Source organism: Bos grunniens, chromosome 19, assembly GCF_055505025.1.
Source record: "Bos grunniens cultivar Pamir isolate PY7600 chromosome 19, Bosgru_T2T1.0, whole genome shotgun sequence".
Taxonomy (NCBI): Eukaryota; Metazoa; Chordata; class Mammalia; order Artiodactyla; family Bovidae; genus Bos; species Bos grunniens.
In genome coordinates, this window is record NC_141183.1 from 13601317 (window position 1) to 13617172 (window position 15856).

The 15856-nt window shown below is 49.4% G+C and overlaps 1 protein-coding gene across 6 annotated transcripts in view; it reads left to right on the forward strand.

Moving 5' to 3' along the window:
• TBCD (tubulin folding cofactor D) overlaps nucleotides 1–15856 on the forward strand; it is a 148834-nt gene that overhangs the window by 105298 nt on the left and 27680 nt on the right. For all 6 annotated transcript variants that reach the window (XM_086356808.1, XM_086356807.1, XM_086356809.1 and 3 more), the window contains 6 exons: nucleotides 2195–2275; nucleotides 5812–5885; nucleotides 7385–7502; nucleotides 8105–8165; nucleotides 9787–9809; nucleotides 15196–15227. In XM_086356808.1, the coding sequence (XP_086212934.1) occupies nucleotides 2195–2275; nucleotides 5812–5885; nucleotides 7385–7502; nucleotides 8105–8165; nucleotides 9787–9809; nucleotides 15196–15227 (389 nt within the window). The remainder of the gene's footprint in view (nucleotides 1–2194; nucleotides 2276–5811; nucleotides 5886–7384; nucleotides 7503–8104; nucleotides 8166–9786; nucleotides 9810–15195; nucleotides 15228–15856) is intronic.

The following is a 15856-nucleotide window of genomic DNA, read 5'->3' on the forward strand; positions in this document are numbered from 1 at the left end:
CCTGGGGGTCCTTGTTGACCCCCAGTTCCTGTGTCTTGTAGAGAGCTTTGGCTCATGTCTGTGGGCGTATTGACTTCCTTTTGTCCATGCTGAGCAGTGGCACACGGTGCCCAAGGTGGGAGCCACTCAAGTGCTCACCCACGGAGGATTGGCCAGATACAGGCACGCCACGGGGATACTGTGGGCTCCGGGCAGACCGCTGAAGAAAGCGAGCGTTGCGTTAAAGTGAGTCACATGAATTTTTTGGTTTCCTACTGCATATGAGAGGTATCTTAACACAAATCTGTAGTCTGTTAGGGGGTAATAGTTAGGTGTCTATAAAAAAAAATATTACTATGAGGATGCTCATCAGGATGAAAAACTGAAAAAAAAATCATAATGACTAAAAGTATAGAAAATTGTTTAATCAGTTGTGTACACCCATACTATGGAACAATATATGCAGCCATAAATACTGCACTTTGTGGGGGAAAGTCTACAAAATAATGTTAAATGAATAAAAGAATACAAAATTCAAAAAAAAAAAAAAAAACAATGTACATGCTTTAATTTAAAAATGCTTTATTGCCAAACACTGCTAACCATCATCTGAGCTTTCAGCAAGTCATAATAACATGAGCCATCACTGTTCACAGATCACCATAACACATATAATAATATTGAAAAAAAAGTTTGAAATGTTGCAAAGATTACCAAAATGTCACACACAAAGTGAGCAAATGCTGCTGGAAAATGGTGCTGATTTGTTCAATGCAGGGCTGCCATGTATCTTCAATTTGTAAAATATGCAGTGTCTGTGGAGTACAATAAGACGAGGTCAGCCTGTAGTAATCAAGTTGGCTGTCAGTAGTAAGGAGCAGCTCTGCGCGTGTGCCGTCACAGCAGAGCGTGGACGCCGTTTGCTGCCTGTGACGTCCTGCGTCTTGGAGAGCCTTCCATATCTTTATGTGGAGTGTGACCTGTAGGTCTCCCCCTCCTGGCCATTGGCTTCTGTCTTCTGCTGTTATGAACGATGTGGAGTGAATATTCTTGTGTATATTCTCACCTGTGTAGTTATATCTGAGTGAATTAGAAGAAGTGGAACTGCTGAACCAATGGATATTCGTTTTCAGTTTCCTGGGCAGTGCCACTTGATGTCTCCAGAGGCTGTGCCAAGATGCTGTCCCAGCAGTTTCTGGGTGCTTCTAGATCCTTCCAGTGGTAGCTGTAAAACCCTGATTTTGGCAGTTTGCCAAAAACTTTGGACAAATTTTTCTTTCTGTTTCCCATTGAATGACACTGAATGTTTGAGCTGTATCTTTTCTATAAACTTGAGTGATTTTTCTCCTAGGTGATGATATTATTGATTTGGAAATACTCCATGTTACAGAAGTCTCTTGTTTGTGATAGCAGTTGCAGATATTTTTTTGTTTTATGGTGTGTTTTTCCCGGCAGCATTTTTCTCCTTTGGTTGAGTATTTTGAAGGTACCAATTTCTTCTTTTTTGGCTCCTGGGTTTTGAGTCATAATTAGAAAGGCGTGTCCCACTTGGAAACTATTTTTAGAAGTTCTCCTATGGTATTTTCAGATGGAACTTTCATTTTTAAGGCATAATTACACCTCATCAGCTGTCCTCACATGAAGCGTACAGTTCAGGGAGCGCTGGCAGCCTGCACACTTGGTGGCCAGCACTGCCACTGACATGTGAGGAGCTCAGCTCTTTGGCCCCAGGCGCTGCTCTGCCCATCACCGTAGCTCACTGATGCCTTTTGTAGAATGTCGCACAAGTGGAATCAGAAAGAACAGATTCTTGGACCTGGCTTCTCTCAGCACAGTGGTTTCAGAGAGTCACACTTACTGTGCGCGTGTGTGTAGCTCGTTCCTCTTTATTGCTGAGCTGTCTTGAGTCTGCCACTGTTGCCGTCTATGTGTTAGTCCTGTTATAGACAGACATTTAGGGCGTTTTCTCTTTGGGGCTCTGATGAATGAAGCTGCTTGAAGTCTTTATGTATTTAGAAGTCTTTTTGTGGATTTATATCTTCATTTCTTTTAGATAAATACTTAAAAGGGGATTTATAGGAAAGTTAAAAGATTTATAGGAAACTGCCAAACAGTTTTTGAAAGTGGTTATATCTATCGCCTCATGTTCTCAGAAGCAGTGTGTGAGTGCCTGTTCCTGCACATTCTCACCGTCTCTGAACATTGTTTTTTCCAGCATGTTTATTGCCGGCTTTCCTGAGTACACGCAACCCATGATAGAGCACCTGGTCACCATGAAGGTCGGCCACTGGGACGGGTAGGTTTTGTGTTTTTGTGTTTGCCTAAGTAATTTGTCTGTCAAATAAGAATTCATATTATTTCCCAAGGGAGAGATTAAATTGAGCTCGTAAGCCTTTGATATGTTTTTTGATTATAGATTTTGTATTTTTGAAGTAACACTTGAGAAGTAATGTAAGCTCCACTCTTCACACCTGATGTGTTGGTTAATGGTCTACCTCCAGCTTTACTTCTGGAGACTTCAGTGACATGTGCTGGGTGTGTAAACATTCCCATGTCATGAGGGCAGGGAACTTGGGCTGTGAGATCCACTCACCCCTCTATGGCCACGGCCTCCCACCTCACATCTGCTCCATTTGGCCGCTTAACCGTCTCCTCCATCCTTCCTGGAGCCAGGCAGGCCTTTGCTTTTTCCTGATTACGGGGCAGTTTCAAGGTGTCTTCACATTTCCCAGCAGTTAAACGTGTCCGTCCATTGGGGAGGGCCATTGTATGACCCAGAGCGGGTTATCAGCGCTGCTGTCAGCACCTCTGGGAAAACAGCTTATTTTCTCTTGGAAAGCTCTGTGTAGCTGCCGGCGCTCAGGCCGAGGTCTGAGGGACACAGACGCCTGTGTGTGTAAGGAGTTTCTCCAGGTTCTACATCTGGAATCCCAGCTTATAGTGGCTGTTGCTTGTGGTCAGTAGGACATATAAAACCAAAATTGCAACTATGTCACCCATGGTGTTAAACTAAACTTTTTAGCCATTGAAATCTCCAGCTGTTGTTGAAATGTTTATTTCTTTTTTCAATTCTGTCTTTTTTCCTTCCTGTATTTTGGGTGAGACTCTCTGGTTAGGTGCATATACATTTCTAACTTTTTTGGTATCTTCCAAATGTATTGTCTCTTTTTGTTTCATGTTAGATTTCTTATCTTAAAGTGTAATTTGATATGATTATAGCTTAAGGGTTGGCAAGCTTTTTCTTGTAAGGGCCAGAGAGTAATATTTTGGGTCATTGTCCCATGTATTTTATTGTTTTTTGGTCTTTATAAAATCCTTTAAAGATATGAAAACCATTCTAAGCTTGGGGCCTTACAAAAAGAGGCCTGTCACAGCCCCCGTCACCTCGCACCCCTGTCTGTCTGTAGGGGGACGGCAGACGGTCCTTCCTTTACATCGAGCCTGGCGACCAGTGCCTTTTATTTGAGGGCTTTAGACTTTTCACATCTGATGTGGTTATCCGTGTCGTTTAATTTACACTTGTCATTTTACTATGTGGTTTCTGTTTTTTCCTCATTTTTTAAATTGTTAATTTTATTTAAAACATTCTTTGTGGAAGTATTCTTTTTAGTATAAGCTCTAAAAACCTGAAATTTCCAGGATTCATGAATGGAAGGATAACTGCAGTCAGATCTGAAGGTCCTCATGGTAATACCTGCTCAGACTTTTTTCAAATGTTAGGATTCATGGAACAAGATTATGCCTAATTTTTAAATGATTCTTCAGAGGCGGAGATACTTCTGCCTTTCTCTGTTTTTGGCCTAGATTATATCCATAAAGAGATATGAGCTAAAAGTTGATAAACGGAGTCTCTTCAATTTCCTGTGAATACATGGCTATTGGAAAATGGGGAGCCTTGCAGAATTCTTCACTAGTGTAGGTATCCTGTTATACTTCTAATAGTATATACTTTTGAAAGGTATTGTCCAGTGTTTTGGGTTTCTTTTTAAACATTTTTTGATAAACAGCAATGTCTTACTGTGTAGCACAGGAAACTATATTTAATATCCTGATAAACCATGATGGAAAAGAATATGAAAAAGAATACATACGTATAACCGAGTCACTTTGCTATACAGCAGAAATAAACACAACATTGTAAGTCAACTGTGCTTCAATTAAAAAAAAATAAACATTTTCTGATACTTGGCCATACCGCAAATAATGTATGTATCAAGATAAACATAATTAAAAAATTTTGACTTTGGTAATATGCACATAATATTTATCTTAATGTCTTAATCACTTTTCGTGTTCAGTTAAGTACATTCCCCTTTCTGTGCAACCAGTCTCCAGAACCTTTTCATCTTTGCAGAACTGAAACTCCATACCCATTAATCACTGACTCCCCTCCCTGTGGCAACCCTGTTTGTCTCTGTGGATATGAATCTTGTAGGAATCTCATGTGGAAGCCTGCAGGATTTGTCCTTTGGTGCCCAGCAGATTTCACTCAACATAACATCCTTCAGGGTTCATCCATGCTGTAGCATGTGTCAAAATCTCCTTCCTTTATAAGACCAAGCAGGAGTCCATTCTATATACTTGCCACATTTTCTTTATCCATCATCCTTGGGTTGCTTCCACATTTCAGCTGTTGTGAGTAATGCTGCTATGAATATGGATGTATAAATATCTCTTTGAGACCCTGCTCTCTGTTTTGGGGGTATATACCCAGAAGTGGGATCCATAGTTTTTTGTAATGATTGTACCATTTAACATTCCCAATACCAATGCACAAGGATTTCAGTTTGTGCAAATCCTCACCAGTACTTGTTACCTTCTGCTTTTTTCTAACGTGTTGATCTTTATGGGTTACTTTGTTTTCATTGTTGTTGTTGGGTTTAAGAGTTCTTTATATATTCTGGATGTTAGTCCCTTATCAGATACATGATTTGCAAATATTTTCTCCCATTCTGTAAGTTGCCTTTTCTCTCTGTTGATTGTATCCTTTGATACTCGGAAGTTTTAGATTTTAACACAGTCCAGTTTATCTATAATCAGTTTATCTGTTGTCAGTGTATATAGTTTTTCCTTTGCCTGTGCTTTTGGTGTTGGAAAACATATTAGAAAAAGATCTAAAAAAGTTTAGATTTGGCAAGAAAAACATTGCCAAATATAATGTCATGAAGCTTTCCCCTTATGTTTTTTTCCTAAGAGTTTTATAAATGAGGTCTGACATTTAGATGATAAATAATATTATTTTTAAATACAGAAAGCTTATCTTCAAAGTGCACTAATTGGGAAGATCACTGCTGGGATGGGGCTGGGGGGCGTGCATGGAGGCGGGCATCCGTCTCACAAGTGGCCCTCTGAGTTTGATCAGAGCCTGTCCGGCCCCTGGCAGGCTTGGCTTTTTACCCAGTCTTGGGGTCGTCCTGTTGTGTGCTGAGAACGTACCAACTGTACCTTGATTGGAGATGTTTGCACTGATGTGATGTGCACCTCCTGTGTATTAGCTTGAGCCACTGGAACTTCCCTCGTTCCGCCTGTGATCTTCCCAGTGGTGTTGCCCAGACTCCCGGTACTGCTGTCCTCTGTGTCCCTCGGGGTGCAGGAGGTTAGACACACGTGGCCATCCAGCGCCACGCAGATGGCAGGCTTGCATGTAGTGCCGCCTCTTGGTGAAGGCTGTCTCCCTCATTTAGGAACAGAGGTTCTTATTTGCTAGTTTATTTGTATCTTTTCTCATAGTGTTTGGCTAAGTGGCCAGGAGACAGCTCCCGCACACTGTTCTGAGTGAAAGCCAGACTCCTCAGCCTGCAGGACTAACAGTGTTGTCTGCCCCGCCCCCAGGACCATCAGGGAGCTGTCCGCCAAGGCGCTGCGGAACCTGGCGCAGCGAGCGCCCGAGCACACCGCCTGCGAAGGTAGGTGCTGCCCACATGCCCTCACACATGCACAAGGGTGTGCGCTACAGACACACGCACACACACCCAGCAGAACGCTGATGTTAAGACCTGAGGGTCTCTCTCTTGCTGGGAAGGGTGTGAAGAGCTGGTCTGTGCTTCGTTGGGGACAGAACACAAACCAGGCGCCCCAGCCTCTGGGAGCACAGGCGCTGTGAGCACTGAGGTGTGCGTGTCCCCGGGAGCCCCAGGGCTCATTCCTCTGCCATCCCAGCCAGAGTGGAGGATCTGCTGTGCACTGTGTGCGTTTCAGGATGAGCCTTGAAACAAGTGAAGCAGCTCATAATATAACACACAAAACAGTGAGCTGCCTCCCTGGGGCTGCGGGGGACTTGCTGACTTCCTGGGCTGGGCCTGAGTGTGCTCTACTCAGGAACAAGACGGCCAGTCTGAGTTAATGACATGCCCTTATCGTTAAGAAAAGACCCTGTATTTGTTCCATCATGGCTTTTCTATTTGGAATCAGTAGGCATCTGATTTCAATTCAGGAAACAATACATAGGTTTCTTCGATTTGTACTTATTCCCACTGACGTTTTTTACTAGAGAAGTGACTGTTGTTGGATTACTATTCCCACTGACGTTTTTTATTAGAGAAGTGACTGTTGTTGGATTACAGTTGCTCAGTTGGAGTTACTGATTTTATGCAGACACTCTAGGATTTTACATGAGGACTTGGGGCCTGTGAAGGTCCTTCGTGGTCTCTTAATTAATGTCAGAAATCTCTCCTGGTGTTTACTTCCCTTTGATGCTGATCCTGCTGCCTGAATGAAGGGGACGCTTTCTTCCCAGTTCAGGAGTGCTGACTGCTCTAGGATTCTTAAACACTGACCACTGCCACATCTGAGCGCCCGTGACGGCCCCCTCCCAGCAAGGATGCTGTTGATGTCCACGGCCTCTGCAGGGCTGTGACCATGCTTTCCCTGGCTGGTGGGGCTGGAAGGACAGAGCCTCTGTGGTTGTGACTCCTCACCTGTACTCCCGGCCAGGCTGCAGGGACTCTGGTCCTGCTTTCTGTCCCCAGAGCACAGGCTCCGAGGTTTTCTCTGCTCTGAGCAGCAAGGAGGGAACTCCTGGCTGAGCCAACGTGTGTTGGCTGAAGGGTTCTACAGCCCAGCCTCTGTCCTCGCTGCCCCCCAGCACAGCCGTGGGGGTCCCTGAACAATAGGAAGGACCTGGAAAACAGTCTGTTTTCCTTCTTCCCTGCTGTCTGTCCTCACCCTGAGTCACCACCCTGTGTCTGGGGCCCCGGAGATGTGTGTTATTTGGGACAAGTACCCTCTTAAGTCACATTCGTCCTCCCTGTTCATGCGTCTGCTGAAGGGGTTCGGCGTGTCGGAGGCCTTAGTTTCGCCCTGGTTGTGAGGTAGTGACAGAACTGAGCGGGTGCATTCTCCCCTGGATCCTGAACCCGCGCGTCTGACAGTCACCCCGTGTGCCTCTCCCGCTGTGTCCTGGCAGTGTTCCCGCGTCTGCTGTCGATGACACAGAGTCCAGATCTGCACACTCGGCACGGGGCCGTGCTCGCCTGCGCAGAGGTCGCCCGCAGCCTGCACACGCTGGCCACGCAGCAGGGCAGGTAGGAGCCCCTTCATTTGCACCTGACAACATCTGTCAGCGGTCCCCTGTCCTCTCTAGGGGATCCCACCTCACTGGGCTTCTCTTGTCACCTCGTTCTTTCCGAGATTTAAACAAATTGTAAAGCAAAGACACGTTTTCCAGACTTGGTGTGGAGTAGCCGTGTATTCAGTATTCTGTGTTCGTTTGTCACTTTGAATAATGTAAAATACTAGAGGATATAAAAGTTTCAACCAGGAGCCTCTTCTGTTGGTGCAGTTGGTATAAATAACAACAGACGCAGTATGGGGTGGCTGAGAACGTCTGAACGTCGAGAATGTTTTGTGAAGCAGTTGCTCCATCTTCTTACTTTCTGACTGACTTTTCCTCAGAGACACAGCTCACCACACACTGTTATGTCTGTGCCATGGCTCCTGAACTCCACCTTGAGGAAAACTGTGTTATATAAAGTCGATTCCTGTCCCTTGAGGTGGTTCCCTGGGGGCACGATGATAGCGGATCTGAGTTGACCCTACTTCTCTCCCCAGGGCTCCTAGGAATTTCAAGCCCCCCGCCCCAGACTCAAAACCATGGTCCTCACATGTCGTGTTTGAATTCCTGCAGGCCCGTCTCGGACTTCCTGGACGAGAAGGCCATGCATGGCCTGAAGCAGATCCACCAGCAGGTCAGTGTGAGCCGCAGGGGCGCCCCCTCCTCGGTCTCCTGGTGCCTGGGGGCCTCCCTGCCCCCACGCCCTTCCCGCTCCTCAGCTCCAAGTACAGCCTGGAGTCGGTCCTGGGGCTTTGGGCACGAACCCTGGGGGTGAGCTCAGGCTCTCCTGTGTGGCCAAGTGTCCCCCGCTGGGCCTGGCAGAGAGTGCCTGCCTCTCGTCTGGTCCTGCTGCACTGCCTGGCCGCCCTCCTCGATCCGGGCATTCTCGCGGGATGGTGGGTGGGTGGTGGCTCACAGAAGGCCTTGCGCCCCCAGCTTTACCCCCACGGGGGAAGCTCCACGTCTGCAGTCACACCCAGGGTTTATGTATGCACTTCTCTGGGGGGGAGGTGTGTGTGTTTTTCTGGGTTTTGAGATTCTCAAACGCTTTTTGTGACTCAAAATTGGTGAAGTACGAGCTCTGGGTCTGAATGTTATAGGATAGCATGAAAGTCACTCTTGAGTGTTAAGCTTTACCATTTGTTGTTCTGGGTTGAGTTCTGTTGTAGGATTTTTATGTGATAATTGACCATTTTGACATCTTCCCCTCATCCCGTTGGTGCTGTTAGCCTTCATTTCCATTTTAGCAAAGTCATTTCATCTGTTTAGGTGCGTTTCTCACCTTTAAGGGTGTCTCTGTGTATGTTTTTGGCTGTGGTGGGTCGTTGTTGCTGCACTCGGGCTTTCTCATCCCGGTAAGCAGGGGCTACTCTCCGTTGCAGTGCTTGAGCTGCTCATGGTGATGGCTTCTCTTGTTTGGAGCGTGGGCTCCAGGGCGCTTGGGCTCCAGTATTTGTGGCTCACGGGCTCCAGAGCTTGATCTCGGGAGTTGTGGTGCAGGGGTGATGTTCCCCGACCAGGGATTTAACTCGTGTCCCTTGCATTGCAAGGCGGACTCTTAACCCCTGGACCGCCAGAGAAGCCCTCATTTCTCACTGTAGAGTGGAGTCTGGTGCTACCTGGACACTGTGGAGCCAGGCTGATGCCAAGTGGTGCTGTAGAAGGTTCAGTGTGGGGACCACCCCGTCCTCGGCTTCTTTTTTTTGTAGAGCCTGGATGATAGCGGAACCTACTTGCTTGAGTTTCTGTGAGAACTGAAGAATGTGTCTGGAGAGTTGGGTGGAGTTTTTGGCACAGCATGAGCTTTCAGTGAGTGGGGGCAGGGACGGTAGTTAGTGGGATGCTGAGGTGCTTCTCTGAGTTCCTTGCCAGGAGAAGGGCTGGCAGGCTTAATTTTCTGCCTAAGGGGCTGTTGGGGGGCAGGTCCGGTATCCAGGCATCTCCCTGCTGTCACTGGCTGGTGACCCTCTTCCTCCCTGCTCTGACCCTCGGTTTCCCTACCAGGCCAGGGAGGGAGGAATCTGGGCTGTCTTGGGGATCAAGCGCAGTTGTGCCGGAGGGTCTTAGTGAGGGAGGGGCTTCTTAGCGAGGTGCTCCTGGAGAGTGGAGTGCACTCCGTCAGCCCTCCTGCGAGACGCCCACCTGTGCTTGTCTCTCTGTTCTCCTTCTGATGCTCGTTGATGTTATATACCTGCTGTGTTATATTTTTAAATCCTAGTAATTCAGATGACTAATTTTCAATTCTTTATTTTTAGCTTTACGATCGTCAGTTATACAGGTAAGATTTACATACCTAAAGTTTTATGTTTTGTGAAGAAAACATTGGGCCCCTAGTCACGGGCATCTCCTGAGTGGTCCTTGCTGAGTCATCTGTGTGTCGTATTTGAGCGAGTGAAGAGCCGTGAAAGGCGTGGTTGGGTTCTGAGCTTCACAGACAACATGACGAGAAGCTTCCGCCTTTGACTGTGGAGCCTGACAGGCTTGTGGCTGTGGACAGACCACCCGCAGCAGCGGCACCGGCTGGATCTGCCTTCTGCCCTTTGCAGCAGGTCCCCTCTGCCCTGGTGGCTGTGGTCCGCCCTCTGACTATCATGTGGATAGAACTATACTGTGCAGTCTTAGGGTCTGGTCTTTCTCACCGAGAGTGCTGTTTCTGAGATTCACCATGTGGTTGGTGTATAGCGGTGCGTTCTCCCATAGAGCTGTTGGTGGTCAGCGACCTGTGTGCTTGGTACCTTCTTGCCAGGTGATGGGCATCTTCACTTCTGTGCATATTGGCATATGAGTCTTGGTGTGGACGTGTGTTTCTGTTTTTCTTGGGTGAATACCTGTGTCAGGACCCTCTGTGGTCAGTGTGGAGACGGGACGAGGTTCCTGGGCTCTTTGGTGGTGTCTGTTTCCTGTTTAATGGTCCTTCCCTTAGAGGCATCCTGCAGGTGATAACTCTGCTGAGCGAGTCTCCTGCTGGGTGGGCGGGGCCTGGTGTGGACCTGCACCCGTGGGTGTGGCTCTGCCTCCCGGTTTCTGCTTCTTGGGTGGAGGCCTGGAGGGAGTTCCCGTGGGCGCTCTTGGCTGTTCCACCAGTGCTGCCTGCCTGCTTTTCATCTGTTTTAAATAGAGAGGAACGACTCATTTTCTCATACATGAAAACGTGTTCACTTGTTCCTGATGAAGTGGCCTGAACTCTGCTGGACTAACCATGGATGAGCAGGGAGTGAGCTGCGTGCCAGGTGAACTGAGGAGTGAACCCCTGGCCACCCTAGGGCCAGTGTGCTTTTGTCGTGTGTGGCTTTTTTTGGAGCTGAAGACTTCTGATGATATTGTTAGCATTTTACAAATTCCAAATGCACATCTGTTCATTGCCTTTAAATGTTCTTTTCTAGTGATAAATCTCAAAAGTAATAGAAAAGAAGCCCCTTCCTTGAGGCCAGCGTAGGGAGATGATGCGCGTGGCGTCTGGTGTAACAAGGGCTCTGGGTGGGACGGGCCTGGCGCCTCAGCAGTGTTTGTTCCCCAGATATGACTCCCACACAGACCACAGAAGGGAGGGCACGTGCCCCACAGGACCAGACTGCAGGGGCCTGAATCCGAGTGTCCAGTCCTGACCTGTGAGATCCAGCTTAGCCCCACTATTTCCTTCGACTGTTTTCTGATTGTGAATTTGGGGGTCCCCGAGACCACTCCCAGGATCAGGGACTGGGCTGGCAGAAGGACTCGGCACTCAGCATAGCCTTTGGTGCTGTGGAAAAAAATGAAAGTGAAAGTCACTCAGTCATGTCTGACTCTTTGCGACTCCATGAACTATACAGTCCATGAAATTCTCCAGCCAGAATACTGGAGTGGGTAGCCTTTCCCTTCTCCAGGGGATCTTCCCAACCCAGGAATTGAACCCAGGTCTCCTGCATTACAGGCGGATTCTTTACCAACTGAGCTCTTGATGCTGTGACTGTGGCTTATTGCTGCAAAAGTGTTCATTCAAATCAGCAACATAAAAGGCCCAGAGGACAGAGTCCCTGGCAGATGAGGCACAGCTTCCTGGCTGGGTCCTGTCCCCGTGGAGTCAAACCAAATCCTCCTAATGGCTACTTGTGGCACACAGCTTTTGCCACCCAGGGAGACCACCCCCCCAGCCTTGGCATCCAGGGTTTCCATTGGGTTGAGCTGATTCTCTGTGATGTGAGGCCCCACCACAGATGGCACTACCAGTGTTGACCTCCCTCCCACAGGGCTCCCGGCCCAAGTAAATGGAGGATCCTGCCTGGCAGAGCCTTCTTGGGCTCAGACCTCCATAGCTGGGACCTCCTTGGAGCTGGAAGGGACAAAGCTCCAGACCCTTCCTTCTTGGCCCTCACCTCCAGGAAGCAGCCTCGCCTATGGAAGTAAATCCTCTCTCCTGGAAGGGACCCCTTAGGTCAGTCTGGTGCTAGAACCTTGGGTCCCACGTGACCTGAAGATCCCTCTGACATTGGCAAAGGACACAGGGCTGGAGCATCTCACAGGTTCTGACAGACTGACAGGGCGGCCCCGTGACACCAGGGGTGGTCAGTGCTGGCTGGCTGTGGGGGGCTTGTGCTGGGAGGACCGCCGTGTGCAGTGGGAGCTCTGAGCACTCGCTGTGTCCGGCAGGTTGGAAGGAGAATCCCTGTTGAGGAGGGGCAGGAGGGTGAGAACTCCTGGCCAGGCTGCGTGGTGCTCCTGACTGGGAACGCCCAAGCTCTGAAACCTGGTAGGCACTTCCGTCAGCGGGCCTGGAGCTCTCTGGGGAGCCCTCGCTGAATTTCCTCTGACACTTGAGTGCGTGGGGGCCTCGTTGCTTGTGGTGGCCACGGCCCAGTCCCTACGTGTCTGGCAGCGTCAGGCCCTCCTGCAGGAGTGGTGACAGGCCATCCTTTGCAGGACAGAAAGTCTTAAAGAAATGTGAACTGTGGGGAAATGGAAACGGCAGGTCATGTGGTCGAGGGAGCTGGATCTTGATCTTGGAGGGAAATGTGAGTTGCATGTGGGGTTTGCACCCGCCCTCTCTTCTGGTCCCCTGGGGGGTGTGCTCCTGCCCCTCTGTGAGTGAAGCAGTTGGCCCTTGGGAGGCCACCTGATGTCCTGGGAGCCACGGCCTTGTGGCCTCAGGGGTGCTGGGTTCCCCCGGTCTCTTTGGGGCCCCCTTGCTTTCTCAGAGATGTGAGCGACTCTGGGAACTGCGTTCTCTTGGGTGGACTGTGCTCAGAAATCTTCCTGGGGGAGGACGTAGCAAGGACTGATTTTCCCTAACCCCGAACGTTTTATCTTGAGTTTAGGGTCTAAGTAAAATTAAAAGAATCACGCAGGGAATGCCTGTTCACCCTTCCTCACCTCAGTCAGTCATTCATAACATCTTGACCGTTTGCTTTCTTTCTTTCTGTATACGTGTGTTGTTTGTTTTCTTTAGTAAGTTCTGGGCCTGTTACTTCCTCTTTAAAACTTGAGAAAGGATCAGGGAAGAGCAGGGACTTTCTCCTGTGTGACCACATACGACCAGCGTCTGCGCTGCACCCAGGAGGTTCCATGTGACCTCCGTGACCTGTAAGCGGAGGTTCCTTCAGCTTGTCTTCAAATGCTCTCCGTAGCCTTCTTTCCCCCTTGAGCTAGGACCTACTCAAGTTTTTGTGCTGTGTTTGGTGTTACTCAGTTACCCCCTTTTTGCTTTGCACGACGCAGCCTCTTTTCAGGCCAGGTGTGCTGTGTGCCGTCGCACATGCCGGGTTTGCTGGGGTGCTCCCTGCATGACGGCTCTGGCTCGCCCATGGCGTGGCCGGTGCGGCCGGCTCTGGCTCGCCCGTGGCGTGGCCGGCATGGCCGGCTCTGGCTCGCCCGTGGCGTGGCCGGCGCGGCCCTGCGGACCCTTGTGTTGCCTGTGACGTCGGTGTGTTTGCCCCCTGGTGGAGACGCTGACTTGACCCCTGGGTTTAGGGACGACCTCCAGAAGGTCAGACGTGCCGGTGAGAGGCATGCACCCCCTTGCAGCTAGCAACTGGCCTGACGGTGGTTTCAAGACTCGTGGATCCTGGTTTCCAGCGCCGGCCTTGCCTGAGTCAGCCATCACCCTGTGGTCTGCCAGTGGGTGCCTGGCTGATTCCCTCATTCTTTCCATGTGCATTTTCTGAGACTTGTCTGCAAAGAGCAGCGTCCCTCCCCACTCCCACCCTGCTGTCTGCCTGTCTGATATATCACTATAGACTCGTGCACCGCCCCTCCCCCGCCAACACCATGCTGTAATTTAGTAACGTCCTTGTTATCACGCCCCCCCACCCCCGCCAACACCGTGCTGTAATTTAGTACCGTCCTTGTTACTCCTTCTGTGACTTAAACCGCCCTCTACTTGGTCCACCGGAGGCTATTTAAACGGACTCTGTCGTTTTTACGTGATTCGCTTATCTTTGAGCTGGGTCTCTCTAACCTCTTCGTCTTTATTGCTTTGGTTTCTGTTCCCATCATCGTTGATTGCGTTCAGTGCAGCTTTTCTTTTCAGGTCTGTGTTTTTATTTCTTGAGGTCCTGTTTGTGTCTTGCTGTGACTCAGTCCCTCTCCTCCCCTCCTGGGACATGTGCATGAGCTGAGAGCTGTTCTGACAACCCTGTGTGTGTATCCCCTCCTCTTGGGGAGCTGCTGGGTCTGTGCGGGTTGTTTTCTTGGAGTCGTGAGGGGTGTTCTGATTCTCAGCGGGGCGCTGGGCTCTGTGGTGTTTCTGTCGCTGGGCGCCGCCTGCTGCTGTCGGGCTCTGCTCGCCTGGTGGGCTCAGTTGGACCCTTTCACAGCCGGCTCTGGAGGCCTGGCAGGGCCAAAACAAGTGGGCCGGCCGCTCAGGTGCTCCTTGCGGGGGTCTCCTGGTGCCTCGTGCCTGAGGAGGCCCGTGCTCTGCCTGAGGGGGCTCCCCCGCCTGTATGGGTTCCTATGCGTGCCCCGCCTTCTCCTTAGGAGTGTTTTTCTTCTTTCAGACTCAGGTGGTTTCCTTTCTCGAACGTGCATCTCAGGGTCAGCGCTGGGGGTGCTGCTCCGCAGCCCCTCAGATTCCGGCCGCCTTGGCCTCCCCACCTCCATCTGCGGGGGCCCCCCTGCTGGGCCCTGGTTGCTCCTTCCCTCCTCCCACACCTCTGTCTGCAAGCCTCTGGATGTTTGTCCAGTTTTCCACTTGTTTGAGGCAGGAGGGCGAACTCGAATCCTGTTCCTCTGCCTCGGCCGGAAGCCATAGCTTTCCTGCCTTCTCCCGGAGTGTTTCTTGAACTCATGTCCACCAGTTCCCCATCGTCAGCGTCCCACGTCAGTCGGGGGTCCAGGCGGGCAGCCCCTCTCCCCGATCCTGCTGGGTGATGATATCTTCCTGGTGTCTTAAGTTCCTGTAGTTTTTACAAAATAAGAGTTGAACAGTGTTTGGAGTTTGTTACATGTGATTCTGTGATATAATTCATACCAGGGATTAGAGTCTCCAGTGAAAACTGAAAATCATCTCATAAGCGGTCACAGCACATATTTTCATTTCTTTTCATAAAAAGTAGTTCACGTGGCCAACAACAAATGCAGCTCTTTAATGTCGTCTTAATATTTTTTGGAGCCTGAAGTTACATCTGTTACTCGGTGAAAATATTTACGTTTTGTATAACAAGAGTTTTAACTTTGTTTTCATTAATTTTCAGGGGTCTGGGAGGAGAGCTCATGAGACAAGCAGGTAGGTCTGAGCAACAGAGGCTGCAGGTTGTGGGGCAAGGTCCTTTCTTCCCACCACTGAAGGAAGACAAAAGTCCCAAGGGTATTTATTTACTTGTTTTCCACCTTGTAAAGTTCCCTGATGGGCTCCTTTGCAGGGACCAGTGGCCGGGCCGTTTTCTGGTCAGAGTTACCGTGGCGGTGCACCTGGCCTGCACATCCTAACTCCAGGGCTGCCTGCTCAGCCCGCTGCTTCTCCTGTGTGTGTGCACCCCAGGCTCTTAATTTTCAGCTTCTGTGGGTCCAGATACATTTTAGTAGCTACGGGGCTGGCAGCCGCTGGGGTGGGATGAATGAGTAGAGTAAGTGTCCCATGAAGGGGTGATACAGTTAGGACTGCGAATGTTGCCCTCTTTCCCTCTTCAATATGATAGATTGATAAAACAGAAGGGAGAATCAGAAGTTTCAAACGTACATGGGATTTCACGTGTGACAAAGAAGGTACGTGTTTCCAACCTGGCTGAAGAGGGCAGTTGATAGAGTGGTTGATGATGTCCCAAGGAACCACGTGGAAGGAACCAAAACTGTGTCCCCTCTGCACACATACACAAAAAGCTAAATCTCTAATTAATGGACATTTTACTGATTAAT